Source organism: Giraffa tippelskirchi, chromosome 1 (genome assembly GCF_054371585.1).
Source record: "Giraffa tippelskirchi isolate mGirTip1 chromosome 1, T2T-mGirTip1v1.2.pri, whole genome shotgun sequence".
NCBI classification, from domain to species: Eukaryota; Metazoa; Chordata; class Mammalia; order Artiodactyla; family Giraffidae; genus Giraffa; species Giraffa tippelskirchi.
Window position 1 is genome coordinate 200,311,692 of NC_137275.1, and position 24,347 is coordinate 200,336,038.

The window sequence follows — 24,347 nt, forward strand, 5'->3', positions numbered from 1 at the left end:
TCGACACAGGATTGCAGACCACACCCTGCCCACTGCTGCGTATCTTCCCGGTCCAGTGAGTGCAGATGTGAAGTCATGCCTGGCCTTGCTTCAAGTACATCCGCACTCATGTGGACACTTGGAGCCAGAAGCAGACGTAGTGGGGGAGGCTACATGTGCCAAATGGGGAGGGTGCCCAGGGCAAGCTTCAGGCCAGGAAGGGAAGTTGCAGGCCTCCAGGAGCAGATTTCAAAGCCAAACCTGGTGCGAAGAGAGGTCACAGCTCAGGAAGTAGTGTGAGCACGTGCCAGGCAGGAGGTCCCAGGCTCTCCAGCAAACATCAAGAGCTGCTGTCTGAGAAGGGGGCAGCTGGGAGACTCAGAGACCATGGGCACAACCTGGGCAGGAAGACCCAAGTGGGGAGCAGAGGAGCTGGGTGGGGATGGGAGTCAGGTCTGGGGGCCTCCCCAAGTGACCTGGCATACCACCTAGTTTCTGTGGAGTGGGAACAGCGGTGACACGAGCTCAGAGATCAGGGCACCAGCACACTTTGGTAAATGAGACCTGGGTCACCCTGACCCTCCCGACCTCAGGCCTGAAGTCTCACTGCAGGAGACCTCAGAGACACCTGTCACAAAGTTCTGGCTCTGGGTCGACCCGTCTTGCTGCCCAGTGCAGCCACCCACCTCAGTATGTTGAGGGCGGCATGGTTCAGAACACACCCAAAGAGTAGGACACAGAGGGGACAGAACAGGTGCAGGGCCCCTGAGCTGCAGTTTCAACTAGGGGTGTGCCGGGAGCGAGACAACTAGGTGACCATTTATGAGGGTGGGGTCCTGGCAGGGATGAGACTCCCATGAGGACATTCAAGCAACAAGTCAAACCTTTGCTTCCACTAAGGGCTGGGATGTACCAGTGGACAGGTAGCCCCTCTCCTGCCTCAAGAGGAACCAACGCTTTCAGAGCCAGCACTTCTGACCAGCGTCAACATGCTGAGATGCCCGACAACCCCTGGCCCCATGCTATGCTATCCAGGACCAGGTCCAAGTCTCCACCAGATACTACCCTAACAAGGCCAAGATTCAGAGACAGAAGCAGGACAAAGAAACAGAGATAGCAATTACAGATAACAGGCTTCCACTGACCACCTGATGAGGAGAATGGAGGTCAGCACAATGTAGCCCTATGGCCCATGTCTGGTCCAAGTCTCATTCTGCTAGTAAAGTTGTCTTGGAACAGAGCTAAATGGGAAAGCTGAACCAGGCTAGCATGATCCTGGGGCCTCTGCCTTGAGTCCATGGGTGTGAGGTCCACATGGCTAGCAGCCCTCATGGCCTACACTAGGGTCAGCAACTAATACGGACTGAGAGTCTGGTGCCTACAGGAAGTTCATGGACTTTCCAGGCAAAAGGCTCCATCTGCCTCTCCTTAACCTGCCTGGCTAAGGGCACAGGTCCCACAACACTGCTTTGGGAAAGATCTATGGTGTTCTGCTTAACTTACTGCTAGTGATAAATCCTTCCTTTCCCATTCTTTGGCTTGGCCGTGTCTTTTGGCCCAACATCCACCAAGAGTTACCAGTTTTTCAGGTAACAATCTGATGTAACAGATGCAACACATGCCAAGCCAGGAGAACCAGACTGAGCATTTCCAGGATGTTAGGTGTCCTTCCAGGAAGCAGTTTTCACAATGAAGCTGGGGTTTGGGATTCTCAACTCCTTGTTGTTGGAATTCCTGGGCTGATCCAGCCCCACCCTCCCACAGCAGTTCCCACAGCTTCCTGAAGGGCTATCAGCCTGCAACAGGGTGGGGGCATCCCGGAAATTCCCAACTCCTATCAGCTGCCCATCCTGGCCCCTCTGCTGGGCTTCCTGCCTAATCCTTTTCCTAGGATCGGGGACTGGGGACCATCATTATGCACCCACCCCACAACGTCTTCCTGTGCCACCAGTAGCTTCACAAGGACCTTCCAAGAGCATGCTTCCTGAGTGTCCGGCCTTGGGAGACTGCCGCTGGTACCAGGAGAGCCCACATTGTAAGGCCCTCAGGACCCAATTCTGTCCCAGCTAGGACTACAAACCCTGACATCCTTAGGAACCACATGAATGGACAGAATCACCTCCTACCCTCAGCTCACCAATGGTCTTGGTTACTGTAACCAGTGATTGTCAGCACAACATCCTCTCTATCCCCCAATCAGAATCAGGGGCCCCTAAAACATCCCTCACTTCTTTTCTGGTTCAAAGTGGTGTCCCTACCAGAACCTCACCCTGGCAAGCAGCTCCTCAGAGTGAGTATGTGCTGAGTACCCCAAGGGGCAGAGTGCCAGCCTGGGGCAGAGCTGGGCCACCAGCAGCTGGTGCTCAGGGAGGGAGGAGTCTCTCCAGTCATCACTCCACATGGTCACCATCTGCTGGCACACTTGGGCCTGCTGAACCTGCCAGCCCAGGCTCAGCCCCACCTCAGCCACAGAGCACTTACTAATCAATTCAAAGCTGTAATTGTCTGCTGATCTGAGGAAGGGAAGCGCAGCCTTGGGAACTGGCCTCTCTCCCAAACCTTATTCAGGGAGCTAGGTAGGGAAGAGGAACCAGTAACTCAAGTTCAGTGCAGGCTGTTGCAGACGATATTCAACAGATATCGACTGCTGATGGCTTCCTCTCTAACCCAAAACTAGTACATACAAACCACAGGGCTTAAGCCCTTGCTTGAGTTAAAAGGGCATCTGGCAACTCCGAGGACTGGAAAGAAGACACAATGGGGAGACCTGCGAGACAGGGCCACACGTAGGCATTACCCTATGGCCGGCTCCGTCTGTGAGGCTGTCAGCCCCAAGAAACCACATCAGCCTCACTCATCAACCTCAAAATGGGACTGTGCATTGTATACAGACAACACGCTCTAAGATATTATCATGAGATAAAGATTTTACAGCACCAACCAAAAAACACAGCCTGGCTGGACAGATGAAAACAAATGAAAAATGCATGTGCTCCAGTTACCACATCACTCTGCTTGATCCCCCCAAATTGTATGTAATTATGTTATATTGTTAGGTTAATCATGCTCGCATTATGGCTTGCAATTGTAATTATCTTTTATTTTTTGTCTGGTGACTGACTGTGAAAACTGATAAACATCTTTTACTACTGTGATTATGTAACTATTACTTAACACCACTGAATCATGACTGGTCAACAGAAAAAAACAGAACTCTGTATTACCAAAACTATGACTTAATAGAAAAACCTGTAATCACTTTTTAAAAGTCAGATGCATATCAGAATTATCTTGAAAATTTTTGAAAAATACAAATGCCCACATATTGCTTTTTTTCCTCCAGAGTTCCAAACACGTTTCTAATGAGCAGCCATGTTTAAAAACAACTCGACTATATGAGGTTCTTTTACTTTTATATAGTTTGTTTCATTTTTTCTATTTCATATTCAGTGCTCCCATTTCATATAGCTTATGTTTTCCAATTTCTCCATCTCTTCTTTTTTTTTAATGTTCTATCTCAAGCCTTTATCATGTGTAGTAGAAAAACTCTTGCATACATATATATAAGCAACTTGTATATGTATTTTAGAAAACTTATATGAATTTTGCCCAACTAAAAAACATATGACATTTTGATTCTACTTGTCTAACTTAATATGAATAGAATGCTAGATTTCTAATTTTTAAAAAATAGATATGCCAACAAGCAACAAAGGTTTACTGTATAGCACAGGAAACTAATAGTCAATATCTTGTAATGATCTATAATGGAAAATAATTTCAAAATAACATATGAGTATATGTATAACTGAATCACCTTGCAGTGCATCTGAAACACTGTAAGTCAACTATACTTCAATAAAATACATGTATTAAGAAAAATATATATATTAATATGCACCCAAACACATGGAATATGATCTCTTAAATAATGTCTGTATCAGAGAGGGTATACAAAACAAACAGCAGGAAACCAAGTAAACAAAAAGTAGAAACATTTCATATCAGAACTTGGGGATCACTGCCAAAACATTACTGTGTTGGGGGAGGGATTATACTATAAATACATATTAATGATAAAAACAAAAACTGAACAAAGAGATGAGGCAAAAGTCTCACAAAGAGGAAGTGATATAATAAAAACCCCAAACAAAAGAAAAAAAGCCACTAAGTTAGTGTATTTTCTCAACCTGATGATGATTATATTCATATGCAAAAGCACAAGCCCCTAAACCAAGGAGCTGCAAGCCAGTCCCTACCACCACCACCATCACCATAACTTCTCCCACCCCTGCCGGCTGCCCCACCTCCTGGAACTTTGCACTGTGGCAGGGCTGGAAATCAGAAGTTCTCTGTCCACTCACAGCACAAGACAGGATGGGGGAAGGGAAGGGTGGCTCAACAGACACCCTGTAACTCATACGGGAGCTCCACAAATTCGTCCTTCAAAAGCCGGGGGTGGGGGAGTGTCCCAGTCACCTGCGCTGACTATGCATGCAGAAACCTGGGTGAGATCTCAGCAAACAGAAGTCAAGAGTTCACCTGGAGAATCATTCACTTGCCCCAGGAACACAAAACCAAAGGCACTAACTTAATTCAACTTAAAAATATTGATTTGGCATCTACCTGCATAGTAAGTAAACAATGCAATATGTCAGAAAGTGAACTATCAACATTCCTGCTGCTAACTAATGTTAAGAAAGGATGTAAGAATGTCATTTGCACTGCTTTCAACCTGCTCCTCAATATGAATCTTAGAAAAATGGCTGTGTAACTTTCTTTCTTAATTTCATAGAAAAAGCACCTACAGCTACAGTAAATCTACCTAAACAGATTTAAAATGACAGCCAAGTTAACAAAGAACAGAATGCATTAATAAAAAATGGACAAGCACTGGAGTCACTCCACTTAAAAGGACAAGGCAAGCTAACCTTAACTTCTTACCACACTTCAGAGACTGGCAGAAAGAGAAGAAAGATTAATTCCATATTGTCTGTAGGTAACGATTTTATCCGGGGGACTTACCTGGCGGTCCAGGGGTTAGGACATCGCCTTTCAATGCAGGAGGCGCAGGTGTGATCCCTGGTCAGGGAGCTGAGATCCTAACATGCCTTGTGGTCAAAAACACAAAACAGAGCAATACTGCAACCGCTGAAAGACTTTAACTGAATACTAACTTAACCAGAAACCCAAGACTTATTCACAGAAAATGATAAATAAGCTAATGAAAAGGGCTGAACCCAAGTAGGAGGGTAAGGTGCCTGAACTGTCACTTGTAGTTCACATGTTAGGGACCGCACAGCTATCAAGCTAAAGGAACCTGCCCCAAATCCTCTGGGATTACGTGAGAGCAGTAGCACAGTTTATCCAGATGATTTAGCAAGCAGATTCTCCCCTTTGCTTCTACTGAAAAAAACTTTAAGATATAATTCACATGCCATAACATTCACCCATTTAACACGTACAATTCCACTCAGTAGTTTTTAATAGATTCACAAGATTGAGCAACCATTATCATCATCTAATTTCACATTTTCATAACCCACACTTTCATTCCCCATTAGTATTCATTCCCCAGCTCCCTTTCCCCAGACCCTAAAAACCACCAGTGTACTTTCTATCTCTATGGCTTTGTCTATTCAGGATATTTCATATAAAGGGAACCATACAATATGTTATCTTCTGTGACTTGCTTCTCTCACTGAGCATAATGCTTCCAAGGTTCACCATGTTATAGTGTGTACCAGCACTTCACTTCTTTTTATTGCCAAATACTATCCCATTGTATGCACGGACATGTGTTTATCCATTCATCTGCTGATGGACATTTGGGTTGTTCCCCTTTTTGGGTTGTCATGAATACTACTACTGTGAACACGTACGTACAAGTTGTGTGGACACATATTTTCAATTCCCTGGGTATGTATGTAGGAGTGAACCAATGGTACATATATATGATAACTTTATGTTTGATACTTTGAGAAATTGAGAAATTGCCAAATGATTTGCCAAAGCAGCATACCATTTTCCATTCAAGTGTGGGTTTTGATTTCTCCACATCCTTGTCAATACTTGTTATTGCTGGTCTTTCGATTCTAGCCATCATAGTAGGTATAAGCTCTACTACTATTTAAAATAATTTAGTATTAGCAACAATAGCTACCACTCTTAAAATTCTCCTTAAATCGATTATTTCACTTATTGCCTAGCTTAAAGTTCTCAGGAGAATTCTGGTTCCCAGTTGATGAAGGAAGAAATTGAGTCCAAGAGGCCAAAGCCATGTCAAGGCCTCATCTATCCTGGGTAGAGGCACAGCTGTAACTCTGGGCTATCCCTACCCTCTCACGCCAGCTCCTTCTATTACACCAGTGGTAGACCTATTGCTGGAGGGCAGGAGGATCCACATCCAAAACACATCACGAACTCTGACACATCAGGAAGAAAAAAGTAGATACCCCACAGAAAAAAACTGGTAAAGATCCTGATTAGGCTCCTCACAAAAAGAGGCTCAACACAGGAGAGGTCCACTGGTACATGAAAGCTGGCACCAGGTTGGCAACTAGGATATACGGACCAGAAAGGCTGGAATTTAACGTGGACAACACCAGTGCCCACCCTAGGTGCTACCTACATGCATGTGCGGAGGCTCAGAATCTAACAGCCCAAACCTGGGAAAGCAAGCATGGTGTGCCCACATGCAACCCTACCAGCAATGAGCGCTATCAATCTGCAAATTTGTGTCTCTAGATATGAAATTCAGAGTGAACACACAAAACCCAAAGTCTGTGGGACTACCTACGGTAAGTTGAAAATGGGTATGATCAATTTATGGGGCAGAGTCTGAACAATTACCTCTGGACAAGCATCAGGGAACAGTCCCTGGGGTGCTGACAACATGCTCCTTGCTCCAGCCGTGGAGCTGCAAGGGGACACCAAGCTGTATAAATATGATCTGTGTAGTTTCTGTACTTTAATAAAACTAATTTTAATTTTAAAAGAGTACTGTATGACCATTATCAAAACTACGATAAACAGAGTTTACTGGGTTGGTCAAAAGGTTCACTCAGTTCTTTAACATCTTATCAATTCAGTTCAGTTCAGTTCAGTCACTCAGTCGTGTCTGACTCTTTGCGACCCCATGAACCGCAGCACGCCAGGCCTCCCTGTCCATCACCAACTCCCGGAGTCCACCCAAACCCATGTCCATCCAGTCGGTGATGAAATTCAGCCATCTCATCCTCTGTCGTCCCCTTCTTCTCCTGCACTCAATCTTTCCCAGCATCAGGGTCTTTTCCGGTGAGTCAGCTCTTCGCATCAGGTGGCCAAAGTACTGGAGTTTCAGCTTCAACATCAGTCCTTCCAATGAATGCCCAGGACTGATCTCCTTTAGGATGGACTGGTTGGATCTCCTTGCAGTCCAAGGGACTCTCAAGAGTCTTCTCCAACACCACATTTAGAAAGCATCAATTCTTCGGCACTCAGCTTTCTTTATGGTCCAACTCTCACATCCATACATGACCACTGGAAAAACCATAGCCTTGACTCAACGGACCTTTGTTGGCAAAGTAATGTCTCTGCTTTTTAATATGCTGTCTAGGTTGGTCATAACTTTCCTTCCAAGAAGTAAGCGTCTTTTAATTTCACCATCAGCAGTGATTCTGGAGCCCAGAAAATAAAGTCAGCCACTGTTGCCACTGTTTCCCCATCTATCTGCCATGAAGTGATGGGACTGGATGCCATGATCTTAGTTTTCTGAATGTTGAGCTTTAAGCCAACTTTTTCACTCTCCTCTTTCATCAAGAGGCTCTTTAGTTCTTCTTCACTTTCTGCCATAAGGGTGGTGTCATCTGCATATCTGAAGTTATTGATATTTCTCCCAGCAATTTTGATTCAAGCTTGTGCTTCCTCCAGCCCAGCGTTTCTCATGATGTACTCTGCATATAAGTTAAATAAGCAGGGTGATAATATACAGCCTTGACGTACTCCTTTTCCTATTTGGAACCAGTCTGTTGTTCCATGTCCAGTTCTAACTGTTGCTTCCTGATCTGCATACAGGTTTCTCAAGATACAGGTCAGGTGGTGTGGTATTCCCTTCTCTTTCGGAATTTTCCACAGTTTATTGTGATCCACATAGTCAAAGGCTTTGGCATAGTCAATAAAGCAGAAATAGATGTTTTTCTGGTACTCTCTTGCTTTTTCGATGATCCAGTGGATGTTGGCAATTTGATCTCTGGTTCCTCTGCCTTTTCTAAAACCAGATTGAACATCTGGAAGTTCACGGTTCACGTATTGCTGAAGCCTGGCTTGGAGAATTATAAGCATTACTAGCATGTGAGATGAGTGCAATTGTGCGGTAGTTTGAGCATTCTTTGGCATTGGCTTTCTTTGGAATTGGAATGAAGACTGACCTTTTCCAGTCCTGTGGCCACTGCTGAGTTTTCCATATTTGCTGAGTGCAGCACTTTCATAGTGTCATCTTTCAGGATTTGAAATAGCTCAACTGGAATTCCATCCCCTCCACTAGCTTTGTTCGCAGTGATGCTTCCTAAGGCCCACTTGACTTCACATTCCAGGATGTCTGTAACATCTTATGGAAAAACCCAAATGAATCTTTTGGCCAACCCAACAGAATCAAGCCATTGAAAAGGAACCAGTATCTGAAATGTTATCTAAATGTACAATGCTAGAGGTGAGATGCTCAGTACCTTAACTACCACCATCTTCGTGATAAGAAATTACTGGAAGCAGGGTGCAAATGTGCCCAAGGATGGTGTGTACATGCACTTAAAGTCTGTGTTTTACTGCACGTGATTACAGTTATAAGATTAACAACCGGTGCTCAGTTGCTCAGTTGTGTCCGAGTCTTTGTGACCCCTGGACTGCAGCCTGCCGGGCTCCTTCGTCCATGGATCTTCCAGGCAAGAATACTGCAGTGGGTTTCCATTTCCTCCTCCAAGGGATCTTCCTGACCCAGGGATTGGACCCACGGTACCTGCACTGGCAGGCAGATTCCTTATCAATTGTGCCACCTGGGAAGCCCCATACAATACCCAAACCAAATGTACCCCAGATCTGAATATAACTCATTCTGAATGAAACAGAAGTTATCAGAGACACAATGAGAGATCAGCTTTCCATAACTGCACTTCAGCAAAAACCTGATATAAGAATGTAAGGTTCAGCCAGAAAATGGAACCAAAAAAATGGACTGCATGCTCACTCTGGGCCATATGCTTCCTATCACCCCACACAGGTACACAGCCTTGTTGGTAACTGGAGAGAAACAAGTTACAACAGCTACAAAGTACAGGTTCAACCGGGGATGGGGTAGGGAGACAGGGGCATAAAAAGGGCTAGAGATGGCAATCAGTGAGGATGCATCCAGGACAGATGTCCTGGAGAAAGATGCTGAGGCTCACATAGCACCCAGAAACAGAGTGGCTCCAAGGCCCATTTTCTCAGGCCCTGCTTTCCAGCTTTGACCGGGGGCCCAGGGAAGAGACAAAACAGTCGCGAGAGGCCCAGAAGGGTTGGCAATAACATGAGGTCTGTGCACTTCACAGTCTGCACCAACATGAGCCCATTAGCTTCTCTCACAGGAAGGATCTTCTTTCCCAGGTGAGAAACTGAACTCTGGGAAAAAGCAACTCCACATGACTTCCCAGGTAGAACTGCCACAGAAGGCAGGAAAGAAGTGTGACAGGTTGGAAGGCAGAACCAGCATGGGACCCACAACTCTGTTGTTCTGTTGCCTACACCTAAGAATCACACCAGGAGCCAGAACTGTCCCTTCCCAGGTGCAGGCCCACCTGCCAGTCATTCCTGTGGTCTCAGGCCTAGAATCTGAAATGTTCCAGCTTACTGAGGCAGTGCTTATTAATTCCCAGATCTGGCTGAGACTGGTTATGCTGGTTCCTGCTCCTACTTCACACGACTTGACTTACGGAGATTATCTCCCTCCTGGCACAGCCCGGCCACCCTCAAGCATTAGGGTGAAGTGCAGAAGGGGCAGAGGCTGCAGAGGAGGCCTTTTAGCCAAGGGACCAGGGTGGCTATCTGTGTGTATCTATCCCAGACAAAGGGAGATGAGTTCTGTTCATGGGTATTACCGAGGAACCTGAGAATGCAGGTCCACACAAAGCCTTGAACAGGTGACTCTGGCATCCTCCAAGTGGAGGTGTTGGTGACTCAGGCACTACTGCTCAGAGAGAAAAGCAAGCACCAACACTAACAGCTCTGATGCCTCCTCCGGCTCAAGACGAAAAGGCCACCTGAATGTAGCCCATCAACATGTAAGTCTAAAACAGAACTTTAAGCAGCAGGCCAGCAGGGCTGTACTGGATGACGTGAGCTGGAAGGTATGTGAGGATGACCCTCAGGCAGGGCAGCCACAGGAGTGCAAACAACTGTGTCTTGTAATAAGTAAATTATGCCTCAAATTTAAAATGAGAGCTAATTATAGATAGAATCATCTGGACAGCAGCCAAATTTGTTGCTCCAGAAGCATCTGTCAGAGGTGGACCTGAACGATACCTTCTGCCACTAGAAGAGAAGCTCAGCTTCACCTCACAGTGAATCAGCCAAATTCCACAGGTGGGTAAGACCTAACTAGCCAGGAAGAGCAACTTCCAGGAAAAGAAACTATGGGTGGAGGGGACACACGCCCAAGCTTCCACACAAGGACAGAACCCTCTGGAAGGCTGGACAGAGCCCTGTGACATCTCTGCTGGGTCCTCATCAAGCTATATTTCAGACCGGGGTGTCACCAGCAGTCAAGGGAGCCTGGATTGAGGCAGGGCATGAACTCAGGGCAATCAGTCCAGGGGATAGTAGGGAACAGGTAGGAAAATAAAGTGCTGGGGCTATACTGGGACTTTCCACCTTCCCTACAGAAAGCCACCCTAGTGCACACCCTAATGCTCTTATCATTTCAGTTCACAGATGCAGAGAGCTGGGTTGGGGGAAGGCAGGGTTCAAACCCCTTGGATACATTAGTGCAGGCCAGGGTGGTGGGGGTGAGGTGGCTTCTCACACAGGGCAAGTGGGTGTGGCAAGTGGGAATGCAAGCAGTGGTGCACACAGGGCACCCCATGCCTGGCAACTGAGTCTCTGTCTCCTCAATGGGGTACAGGCCTAGAGTTGGCAAGCCCAAGCCCGGCAAATGACTGGTGCTCAGTAAATATATGTGAACTGACTGGAGAAGAGGGAGGATGTGGGGGCATTGCAAAGCGGTGACAAGCCCACATCAGCAATGGGTGGACAGGGACAGCAGGTCCAGTGAATGGACAGGTAGTAGGGATGCTGGGTGAGGCTTGGTGCTTGCGGGAGCTGGGAAACGGGTCTTGCAAGCGTCTCCTCCCTATCTCCCCTCCCCAGCCAGCAGGAGATACACCTCCAGTGACTTGGCAGCAGGAGTCGCTCTGAGGCTCACCCCTCTCCCTGGGTCTGCCTGTGGCTTATGCACAGCGAGGGGTCCTTTCCAGGACCAGCCCAGGGCAGCTGGTGGCCCACCACCTGGCCATGGGAAGCAAAGAGGCAGGCTTTCCCGCCAGCACATGAACACATCCAAGGGCATTCCTGGGCTCTGACTGTGTACCAAGGTAGAGAAATGCAATTAAATTTTGTAACCACCAAAGTGCAGAATGACAGTCCACCATGTGACCAGGGAAAGTTCAGATCCCTCACATAAGCTGCGGTGACACGATGGGTTTCTTAAACTCATCTTCCCACTGGGATCCTTCCAGAAGTATGAAAACTTCTGATGCCATGTCCCACCCTGAAACTGTTTTGATCCTTCTGGGTGTGGCCAATGCTTTGGAATTTCTGAACGTTCCCAGGTGACCCTGGCATGCAGGAAATTTCAATACACTACATCGGCTCCACATGAGCCTCCAATGGCCCAAGTCAACTGAGAAACTAGAAACAGACCCATTCCCTACACAGGCCCTCACAGATCTGCAAACCTGCACAAAAGGACCCCATGTGCGCTCCATGAGAGACCTCAGCTCACCTCCCTCAGCCAGCTTTTCTTATCCGCTCTTACCTTCCACTCCAAGAAGGACCTATCCCAGACCTACTCCCTCTTCCCTGGCTCACAGGTTTCCTGAACAGACAGGTGGTGGCAGGCATGGCCCCAGGCCCCTAAGCATTTTGGGAGGCAGCCTGGGAAGGCCTGGCTACCACCCAAAAGAGACAGAGATGGATGTGAATCTCATTAGATCTTCACAAAGCCATGCAAAGTATAAACTTAACACTCCCATCTCACAGGTGAGCAAACCACGGTTATGCTAAGTCAGATGATTCCCCCCAACTGGCACCACAGGGCTTCTTACTCAAAAAACCACTTTACTTCTTTGCAGCAAAGAAGTTCCCAGAGCTGGGGTGTCCTGGGAAAGGCAAAATGTGCTAGAGAAGGGGTGGCGTGAGGGTGGAGCTGGGTTCCAAATTGGCCCACCAGCCTCATCTGGCAGGAAGGCAGGGAGGTGCCTGGGAAGGCCGCACAAATCACCCTGCAGGAGAGGGTGGGGGCCTCCTGGAGATGGGGGCTCCACCTGAGAATTGCAGTGGAACAGATGCTGCAAGCACACCTATATATACCCTGTCCGGCAGACAATTCTCATCCATCAGATCAGCATGCCAAGGCCCACCCTTGTCCTAGATCCCCTCCAAAGGCCAAGGAGGGGCAACATGTGTGACAGCTGTTCTCCACTGGCCTGCCCTTCCCACTGTGTGGCTTCCGGCCTCAGTTTCTCATCAGAGCATCTGCACACTGGCTGTAGGGATCAGAAAAACTGGACTCAGGGATTGTTGCCCACAGAGGGAATATCCCCACTCCCCATGTCCGTCCCACCGGCCCACATCCATCCCATCACCAACCACAAACCCAGCTGCCCTGGGCAGTGTCCAAACACTAAGCTGCTTTTAGAAAACGGAGAATCCACTCCTGGGCAGGAGGGATTTAGCCAGAATTGGGTGTCATTTAGAGAAGATTACACCCTAATTGCCCCAATGTCAGCAGACAGGCTTCTGGCCAGCTGAGCCCTGTAGTCGGTGGCAGTCCCTATAGACCCTGGTTCCCCTGCCAATCCTGGGTCCTAGGACAAGCTCTTGTCTTCCACGGCAGCTGGCTGCCAGACACAAACCTCTATTGAATGGCCTGCAGTTGGGGGGAGCTGTCCAGCTGCCATCTGTCCCAAGCCTCAGAGGACACTCAGCAGGCAGCACAAAGTCAAAGTCAAAGTGAAGTCACTCAGTCGTGTCCGACTCTTTGCAACCCCATGGACTGTAGTCTACTAGGCTCCTCCGTCCATAGGATTTTCCAGGCGAGGCTACTGGAGTGGGTTGCCGTTGCCTTCTCCAAGCAGGCAGCACAGCCAGGACTAAAACTGGGCTGGAAACACCAGGAGAGTTGACTGGGGTTTCTTACCTCATCTCTAATCTCAACACGTCTTCATGTTATCAGCGCCATTTAGGAAGGGACATTCAACAAGGCTCACAGTCAGCAAGTAGCCAGAGACCCTGTAACTCAAGTCGTGTTCCTGCCAAGAACCCAGAGGTCTGCAGCTCTGGGGACGAGAGTGGAGCCTATGGAAGCGTGGGCATGGCTGTAACGATGATTCGATGCTCACATCTGCCCTTGAAGGTAGACGGGCCTATTAGTAGTTGCAGCAAGGTAAGATGAAAGGTCTTGGCCAAGTGTCCCCCATGTCCAGCATTTCATCACAATCACCCTTGCAGGGTAAATCTCAGATACCCTGAGGGCCAATGCCACTAAGGACGGACACACCCTGAGGAACCCAGGATGCTGACTGCTCATGAAAAGAGGTGAGAACCTGAGGCTCAGAATGGGCAGCTGAGACCCTATACTGAAGCCAGGTATCTTTTCCCTCAGTCTTGCCCCTCCATCCTCCACATATCGAGGTCACCCAAAGCGTGAGGCTGCAGAGATCCTTTCTGTGCTGTGACACACACACACGTGAACACATGCACATACATGCACACATAGTTCACTTCATCATAGCTCAGGCACGAGAGCCCACTGCCTAACACAAGTGACTCATCCTGGACACCATCCAGCAGATTACCTGGGGCCATTTCTCAGCCCAATCACAACAGCACCAACATTGTTTCAGGTTGCAGCAGCCACTGTGCAAACCGCAGCCAAAGAAAGTGCCATGTCAGGCCCTGACCCTCCGCCTTGTGCCTTTGGCCCAGGCATGCTCCCTTTTCCAATGCCTCACAGCCTTCTGTGGGTCCTGAAAACAGAGATGTGATCCAGACTTCAACTAACACAGGCACAAAGGGGCATCCCACAGTGGAGGTGAGACTGATGCTGAGAGAACAGGAGGGAAAAGAGGTGTGCTTGGCAGGGAGAGTCTGTGGGAGATGTAGACTTGGCAGCCTGGCATGTGGAGCACCACCCACACCAGCCATAAATCTATCATGGGTCCCAAAGACCTGTCCTAAAGATGGTGAAGAGGGGGAGCAGGCATGGGGAAAGGCTGGCATCTTTAGGGTGGAGTTTGGCCCTAGCACCACAGGAAGGGCCAGACCTAGAGGCCTGGCAGGCTGGAAAGGGGCTTAACACAGGTGGTGAGCACCTGAGGTAACACAGAAGGCATCTGAAGCCCAGAAAGAACACATCTGTCACACTTTTGGAGGGACCTGGCAGCCGGCTTCTGCCTGTGGGGCAAGCAGCTAGTAAATGCCCAAGTGAGACTCAATCCCAGGTCTGAGCAGTGGCTAAGGCCACACCTCTCCCCTAACTCCTGAGTCAAATGCATAAGGCTAGTAGGTTAAGCAGCTCTCCAGGTGGATTTTCAGGGGTAAAGACAACCCTAAATGAGCTGCTCAAACAGAAGGTCCCATGGACCATCTTAAAAAGACACAGAGAAGTCTCACTTCTCATCTTCTATCAAAAATCTAACCAACAGGACTAGTGATTTTTGTTTTTAACAATTTACACTCTATTACTTTTCCTCAAGATTAAAAAAAAAAAAAACGACTATTGATTGATCATGACCAGGACCAACCCTGCCAACGCAGGGCTGAAGACCCAGGCCAGCAGACACCATTCAGTTGTGTTGAGTCACACAACAAAAAACAGAGGCCTTAAGGGGAAGATTCGCCACTAACACATAAAAAGGACACAAACCTAATAAAATCAGCAACATACAATCAAGAGTAGAGTATTGGAAAAAGGAAAATTGCACATATTAGTAGGACAGAACAGGACTCCCAGGAGTAGACCCACAAACGTAATAGGCAACTGATCTTTGACAAAGAAGCAAAAGCAACTTCATAAAGAAAGTACAGTCTCATCAACAAATGGTGTTGGAATTTGTACATCCATGTGCAAAAAAAAAAAGAATCCTTGACAGAGACTATATACTTCTCACAAAAACCAACCTGAAATGAACCAGAGATGTAAGATCTAAATATAAAAGGCAAAATTTATCAAACCTCTAGACAGAAACATAGGAAAGGATCTACATGACCTTAGGTTTGGTGATGACAATCTTAATATGAAAGCAAAATGGCACTAAAATTAAAAACTGCTCTGTGAAAGACACCATTAAGGGAATGAAAAGTCAAATCACTAGGTTACAAATGTGAAAAGTAGGACTTGTATCCAAAATAGATAAAGAACTCTTAAAATCTATAATAAGAAAACAAATAATTCAATTTTAAAATGAGAAAAAGATCAGCACAGACACCTCAACAAAGAAGATATACAAACAGCAAGCAAACACATGAAAACACTCTCCACATCATATGTCAGCTGCTGCCGCTGCTGCTAAGTCGCTTCAGTCGTGTCCGACTCTGTGCGACCCCATAGACGGCAGCCCACCAGGCTCCGCCGTCCCTGGGATTCTCCAGGCAAGAATACTGGAGTGGGTTGCCATTTCCTTCTCCAGTACATGAAAGGGAAAAGTGAAAGTGAAGTCGCTCAGTCGTGTCTGACTCTTAGCGACCCCATGGACTGTAGCCTACCAGGCTCCTCCATCCATGGGATTTTCCAGGCAAGAGTACTGGAGTGGGGTGCCATTGCCTTCTCCGTCATATGTCAGCAGAGAAACGCAAATGACAACTATGAGATGCCCCCATATACCTACTCTAGTAGATAAAAAAGCCAAAACACTGGCAATGCCAAATGCAGGTGAGGAGACAGAACAACAGGAACTCTCATTCATTGCTGGCAGGAATACAGACTAGTGCAGCATTTGCAAGGCAATTTCTTACAAAATTAAACATACTCTTACCCTATGATCCAAAAAGTTGCATACTCTTTGGTGTTTACCTAAAAGAATTGATAATTTATGTCCACACAAAACCTGCACATGGATGCTTTATAACAGCTTTGTCACCAAACACCCCCAATTGGAAGTAACCAAGATAGCCGGTTTGAATGGATAAACAAACTATGGTACATCTAAACAATTCTGTGATTTTTTTAAATAAAAAGAGCTATCAGGCCATGAAAACACATAGATCAATCTTAAACACATGTCGCTAAGTGAAAGAAGCCAATGTGAAAAGGCTACATACTGTGTGACTTCAATTATGACAGTCTAGAAAAGAGAAAACTACAGAAAAAGTAAAGGATCAATGGTTACCATAGGTTCTTTTTAGGGGGTGCAGCAGTGTTGAAAAGGTAAAGTACAGGGATTTTATAATGCAGTACATCAATTCTGTAAAGTGACTATGAACCAAACAGGGAAATTCAAATGCTGACCAGATAAAAGACAACATTAAGGAATCACTGTTAATCCTGTGAGGTGTAAAAATTAATCTGTGATTATATTTTATTTAAAAAAAAAAGTGATCTTCTCAGTACAACACATCAATGTACTTACAGAATAAGTGAGGCACAGAATGGAGACTGCCAAAGCTGGAGGCACCAAAGTGGGTAGGAAAACATGCAGGCCAATGTCTCGGCTCTGGTTGTGCATAAAACATCCCCTAAAGATGGAAGTCCTTTAGGAGGGGAACTGCTTTCAAAAACCAAACCCATAAAACTCAAACCACAACCATTATTTCACATGATACAATAGACGGGACGTGCACAGCAGCTTCCAAACCCATGGAAATCTTCATTATCTTCATTCGGTTGAATGAAACCTACTTTTCTGCAACTCAGAGAGTAAACCCAAACCCTGTGTCTCCTTAAAAACAACTGATATAGATGCTCAAAGCACTTTCTGGTTTTTAAAATACCATACGTATCTCACATACACATAAAGGAAGAAAAAGCTGGCAAGCAGAAATACCCAGTAGTTCTCCATGCTAATGCTAAGTCGCTGCAGTCGTGTCCGACTCTGTGCGACCCCATAGATGGAAGCCCACCAGGCTCCCCTGTCCCTGGGATTCTCCAGGCAAGAATACTGGAGTGGGTTGCCATTTCCTTCTCCAATGCATTAAAGTGAAAAGTGAAAGTAAAGTCGCTCAGTCGTGTCCGACTCCTAGCGACCCCATGGACTGGAGCCTACCAGGCGCCTCCATCCATGGGATTTTCCAGGCAAGAGTACTGGAGTGGGTTGCCAGTGCCTTCTCCGAGTCCTCCATACATATTCCATAATTTCTACAGAGACATGCTCATTTCTACTTTTTGATCTTCATGAAGGTGAAAGAGGATGTATCATGTGAAATTGAGGCTTTTGAGTGAAAAAACTGGCTTAAAACTCAACATTCAAAAAACTAAGACAATGGCATCCAGTCCCATCACTTCATGGCAAATAGATGGGGAAAAAACAGAAACAGTGACAGACTTTATTTTCTTGGGCTCCAAAATCACTGCAGATGGTGACTGCGGCCATGAAATTAGAAGACCCTTGCTACTTAGAAGAAAAGCTATGACAAACCTAGACAGCATATTAAAAAGCAGAGACATCACTTTGCCGACAAAGGTCCATCTAGTCAAAGATATGGTTCTTCCAGTAGTCATGTACGGATGTGAGAGTTGGACCATAAAGAAGGCTGAGCACTGAAGAACTGATGCTTTCAAATTATGGTGCTGGAGAAGACTATTGAGAGTCCCATGGACAACAAGGAGATCAAACCAGTCAATCCTAAAGGAAATCAACCCTGAATATTCATTGGAAGGAGGAATGATGAAGTTGAAGCTCCAATATTTTGGCCACCTAATGGGAAGAGCCAACTCACTAGAAAAGACCTTGATGCTGGGAAAAATTGAAGGCAAGAGGAGAAGGGGGCAACAGAGGATAAGATGGCTGGATGGCATCACCAACTCAATAGACATGAGTTTGAGCAAACTCCAGGAGACAGTAAAGGATAGGGAAGCCGTGCTACAGTCCATGGCGCCACAAAGAGTCAGTCACAACTGAGGGACTGAACAACAGCAAAAGTAAATGAATAACTTTTTAAAACATACTAAGCTCTAAAGAAGAAAGCAGTCTTCTCCTCCTTAATGCCATCAACTACCTGACGCTGGACTGTCCGTTCGGCCACATGTCCCCGACACCCACCTTGCTCCTACAGCCCCATCTGTCAGCCCACCTCCTTGGGCAGAGCAGAGCCAGAACCAAAAGGTTTGATGCCCAGGACAGCAGCTAGAAGGTCACACTGGGCACTCCTGGCTCTGGGGAATAGCTCAAGGGGCCACACTCCAAACAGTGGACAATATGGGGCCTAAGGCCCAGGAGGGTCTCATCTAGCCTCTGCCCACTAGCCACTTTCACTTCACTAAGAAACCAAATCTTTCTTTACTTTCAATGTGTGTACCGGCCCTTAATCCAGTGCACGAATGTGGAGAAGCGGGTCTGACTGAGGAGTGGCTGCCCCAGGCTGACAAGGGTGAATTGATCTCCCACTTCACAGGAAGGGGTTGGGCTCCCTGAGTGGGGAAGGCCCAGCGGGAGTCTGTGTCTGCCTTGCCACAGCTCCCTCTGAGGCAGCTACTCAAACACAAGGAGCCTCAGCCACTACCTGCCCAAGAGCCCCAGGGACACTGGCCTGAGGGCAGAGTCATTCCTCTGGGGCCCCATAGCTCCTGAGGGCCCAGGCAGGGTCCAGTTGCCCCCTTGAAGCCAAAGTGTGGAAACCACAGCCCTTGACAGCACATGTAGCACCTCCTCGCCTGCCCAGGCAGTGCCACTCTCACGCAGTGCCACTCTTAGGCCTGGCCTCCCTCCTGCACCAGTTATGGAAAAGAAGCTCCCTCTAAGTGTGTCCATCCACCTGTCCAAAGCCACGCCCCCGAAACACTGAGGTACACAGCTGCTCACCCACCATGGCCTGAAGGAAAACAGAATGCCAGGTGACATGGGAGTCTCGGGAGTTTTTAAAAGTGGAAGAGCCCTCAAGATTGCTTCACAATGCCACACCAGATACAAGCTCTACAGGCAGGAAAGTGGGAAATGCCCAGCAATGTAGACACAGTGGGCCACGTGGTCACTGCCTTTGGGTGCTGGTAGCTGCCTCTCCCAACTGTCAGATCCCTGGGAGCAGGGTCACCTCAGCACCTCCAGGACACCCTGGAACTTAACTTCTATCCCAAGTCAGGTTTCTTCATGCTAACAGCAGAGTACCACCCAGTTGGCCCTGAGAAGCCCAGAGGACTCCCAGAGCCTCCTAATCCCCAATGGCTCTCTGCTCCAAGTTCTAGGGTGGTATCAGATAAGTGGGATCCTTACAGGGTTTAGCCCAAATCAGGACTTCAGTCCTGTCCCAAGACAAACACTTGAGGAGGCTGAGCCTTGTACAGAGGATTTCCATTACCTTCCCTCCTCCGCAGGTGTCCACTCTCTTGGGGACAGGCTGCCTGGGCTCACAGTCTTGAGTCAAAGTCAACTTCTTGTTGCCTTGGTTTCCACAGCAGTACAACAGACATAACAGGGTAGTGACTCCAAAAGTCAGAATGAGGACTGCAGAAGTTGGTGGGGCACAGGGAGGCTAGAGCCACTCATCAACAGGGGTAAAGCCTGGGCAGCAGCCCTCACATCACCCTCCTCTGGAGCCAGCTAATGGCTGGATCTTCTACAGACTTGGACAGGAACCTGGTGCCCAAGGACCACTTCCAACTTGGTCTGAGCTACTGGACCTTCCTCAGACACTCACACCCGTCCCTACCTTGGTTTTCCCATCCTCTGAGAGAGGAAATTATGATACAAGAGAGATGGGAAGGAGGAAGCAAAGAGGACAGAGCAGCTGCTCTCACCAGCTCTGCCACAGTTCTTCATGCGGCTGCTGAGCCTACAGGATGAGAGGGATACCCAGGTGGGCTCACCTGGGAGCTGGGCTCAGACAAGTCCAGAGGAGGCTGTGAAAAGCATCCAGGCCTTGAAGGGCAGGCAGGACTTCCAAGATCCAAGACTGGGAAGAGGCAGGGATAGTGAGGGCCATGAAGGCAATCAGGAAGCAGGGGAGCAGTGCAGGCTAAGCCAGGCCAGAGGCTCAGGCTGCCCTCTAGGAGACACAGTGGGGCCACTCCAGACCCCGCAAGGAGTAGAGACAAGGTGATGACAGGGACAGCAGGGAGGGCATCCAGGCTTGGGTGAGGTAGAGCAAAGGAAGAAGATGAAGATACCAGCCAGCACACACTTACTGTGTGTGTTTACTGAGTAAGCACTTACTGTGTGCCAGGCACCAGTCCCAGCCTGTGACAGGTTGCAGCTCACCAAATTCCACCCCTGGGTTCCCTGGGATGTAAGTATACTGCACAGCCAAGATCCTGAGGTAGCATAGAAGCCAGCAAGGACGTCCAGACCTTGTCTTCCTGCTCTCTCTGGAAGCCGACAGAGGATGGGGCTGAGACTGCGCTAGGACCCCAACCAATAACAAACCAAACCCTCACATTCCAAAGAGCTACCCACTCCCAGTACCTACCTGAGCCCTGCAGGCAGCAACTGTCAGCCCAGCACCCCTGCCCTCCTCAAACTGCAGCTGAGGACACAGAGCAAGATGTTCCATGGCCATTAAGGACAGGAAACACCACATGGCTGACCAAAATTTATCTGATTCTCTTCCCCACCATGGTGGGGAAGGGACACAGCAGAACTTGGGACAGACAGGGCCCTTACTAAGCCAGGCTCAATCACTAACAAAATGGGCCATTGGTACCCCTCCTCCCTAGTACCATGGTGTCAGCAGGACATAGACACACATACACTTACCAAGTAAGAAAGGCTGCAGGACCAGCACCACTGCCCTACACAGGACACTCTTCAGGTCTGGTCACAAACCCAGTCACCTGGGATAGGCCAGTCAGCTTTCCTCCCTCAAGACAATATTATCTACAAATGCTAAACAGGAATACAGGTACCTCTGTGGCACAATTTGTTAGTAACTGAGCCCACTTTAGTTAAAGAAATAAAGCTTTAAAAAGAATGAAGATGGCTCATCTCTCTATAGGAGAAAAAAATAAAATAAAAAAAAGATCCAATAGATATTGTCTCCTTAAATCTTGATTTTTTTTTTCAAATTATTTTTATTTATTTAGCTGCACTGGGTCTCTTTGAAGCAGCATTTGGGATCTAGTTCCCTGATCAGGGATCAAATCTACGCCCCCTGCATTGAGAGAGAGGAGTCTTAGCCACTGCACCACCAGGGAAATCCCTAAATCTTTATTTTTTAAGATAAGAGTTAATACTTTTGAAGTATAACAATACAAAGATTTAGAGAGGCTGACAAGAGCCTAGGCTGACATGACTTTGAGTAAACTGATGTGAGCTTTCTGGCAATATCTACTGAGGCTCTGATGCACCTTCCTCTAGCTTCTGCTGAGACTTCCAGCTGAATAGACTCCAAGAGGAGGGGCTGGGGAAGGCCAGGCTCCCCTCTGAGCTGTAGGGAAGGTGAACCTAAGATGCTCCCACTTCATTTTCTCAAGGCCCCTAAGCCTCCCTCCATCATTCCCCTACCCCATACACCAAGATGAGGCTTTTGCCAGAGGGATCACATATCACCCCTCTAGTAGATTTAGCGCCAGATAAGGCTCGCTTGGAGGAGGTACCAATACCTGCTGACATATACAAGAGTTGAAAGAGCTACACAACCATTCTCCTCAGGCACCCTATCTGTCTTCTACAGGTACTAACAGGGCACTTGTTCCACTAAGCACAGATTTAAGTACCTTCATGCATTAACTCCCTTCACTATCAGAAGGGGACCTGACTGGTCTCCTGAGTGAGGCATGGAGGCTCAAAACACTCCAGGGACCTGCCTGAGGCCACTGGGAGTGGGCTGCTGGGAGGTGGGCAGCTGGAGAAGCAGCAAATGTGGTGGATCCTGAGACCAAGGGCCAAGAGCCCACCTGGACAAGGGAAGAATCAAGTAGGGAAGGAGAAGACTATCTCAGATACTGACAGGCTAAATATCTGACATCTTCTCTAGCCTTTTTAAATATATCTCAGATGAACCCTTTCTGGGTGAGATGGTGCAGCAGGAGAAGGTTCATGTTCATAGCCCCATCACCAGTAAGGGGCAAGACCTGGGTCCAAATCCGAGTGTCCACCCATAAAGCAACTTCTCCCTCCCCACCCCTACAACAAGGTTGGGGAGTCAAGAAGGATTGAGATAGGAAATGGTGTTTAAAATCCTCTAAGAGAACTACTTCAGGGAAGGACTGCCCAGTTTTACCACTGCAAGATTTCTTGGTAGCCAAGTGGTCCAACCTATTCATCCCAGAGTAAAAATATCACAGGAGAGATAAGGCTTCACCTGTGACAAAAATCCACAGACGTGTCCCTCAACTTTGGGAAAGGGCTTGGATGGGCAACTAGGACGGCAAGTGGACAGAACACTGTATCCCAGAGAAGTAACCAGCGGGATGGTCAGAGAGACGAGCATGGAGAAGGCCTATAGGATACCCCGGCCAGCTGTGATGGCCACATGCAAGGCAAGTCCCCAACTTGACCCTTTCCTGGTGTCCCGACGCTCACATAAGACGCTGAAACCGCTGAAGGCACCTGCGCCCAGAGACGGGAGATGATGTACATAGAAATGATGGAGACACACGCCTAGTGTTTCCTAGCCGGCCACCTGCATCCATTCCACGTCCCCATCCCCCCTACCCGGAAAGTCAAACACCGCAGAGGACACCACCCCCATCGTGCCCGAGACCTGCCATCAAAAGAAAGGCTGACCACAAGGCTCCACCGCAGCCCTTGACGCGGAGGCCAGGGTTTCTAGAACCCAAATCGCCCACCGCACCTAAGGCCCGTCATCCACCGCAGGGCCGCCTCCGGGACGGCCAAGCACACTGACCCTGGGTGCCCCAGTGCTGGTCTGGTCGGCCCGGAGTCAGCAGTCGGCTGGTGGTCGACCTAACTCGGGGTAAGGGGTCAGTTTGGCCTGGGTCGGCGGCTGCCTCGGGGGTCGCCTTCTTGGCTCGGGTCAAGGGCCGATTCTGGGGTCGGCGCGGAGGTCAGTTCGGTGGGATGAGGGATCCGGGTCCGGAGTCGGAAACGGCCGGGGGGCGCGGAGGGCGTGGCGCCAGCCGCCCTTGCTCCTTACCTCCTTGAGCTGCTCCATCTCGCCGCGGATGGCCTCGTAGTCCACCTCGAGCTCTTCGAACTGCAGTTTGAGTTGGTGCTTCTCCTCGAGGACTGCCAGCCCGTACTCGGCCGCCTGGATCTTCTCACGCGTGGTCTCGGCCAGCTCGTGCGACAGCCGCTTCACCTCCGCGCGCAGCCACTCCGGCTGCGCCTCCATCACGAGCCGCGCGTACTCTTCTTCCTCGGACGGCGCGGACATGGTGGCCACGGCCCGAGTCGCACCACTCGCTCCGTCGGAGGCTCAGACTAGACTCCTATCCGCCGCCGCCGCCGCCGCCCCGCCCCGCCCGACGGCAACCCGGCCGCCGCCGCCGCCGCGCAGCCGCAGTGAGCTCACGGTCGCGCGGGGCACTGTGGGGGCCATAGTCCCGCCTGCGGCAACTACAATGCCGGTCGTGCCCCGTGCCTGTCTTCCCCCGCCCGTGATTGGCCCGGGCCCCGTTCCGGGCGGCCCCTTCCAATTCCGTAGCCGCCGCCGCCGCCGCGCGGAGCATTATGGGGTTCGTAGTCCAGTCGCCGCGCCGACTACAAGGCCCGTAGTTCCCCACGCCCTCCCGCCCCCGCCCGTGATTGGCCGGCGCATCCGCCGTCGCGGAGCCGGAAACTGGTGTTTTCGGTGCCAGCCCCCCGGGCCTGGGAGGCGGGGGTAGGTGGGTCGCTGAGGAGGGTACGCAGTGCTCTGGGCAGGGGATGGGTGGAGCGGGCCACCGGTATGAACCCCCAAAGGTGGAGCGCCCGGAGCGTCGGGGGAACCGCTAGCCGGGTGGCAGTGAGGACTGTAACCTGCTGGTTCGGGCCTTATCCAGTGGGAGAAATGGTCAAACCACTAGCTGAACAGGTGCCTTCCATCCAGCT

General features: G+C 48.9%; 1 protein-coding gene across 3 annotated transcripts in view; it reads right to left on the minus strand.

Moving 5' to 3' along the window:
* Positions 1–23,781, minus strand: part of BICD2 (BICD cargo adaptor 2) — a 55,986-nt gene extending 32,205 nt beyond the window's left edge. For all 3 annotated transcript variants that reach the window (XM_081523923.1, XM_081523913.1, XM_081523947.1), the window contains exon 1: positions 23,452–23,781. In XM_081523923.1, the coding sequence (XP_081380049.1) occupies positions 23,452–23,691 (240 nt within the window). In that variant the 5' untranslated portion in view covers positions 23,692–23,781. The remainder of the gene's footprint in view (positions 1–23,451) is intronic.
* Positions 23,782–24,347: the final 566 nt, after the last annotated feature.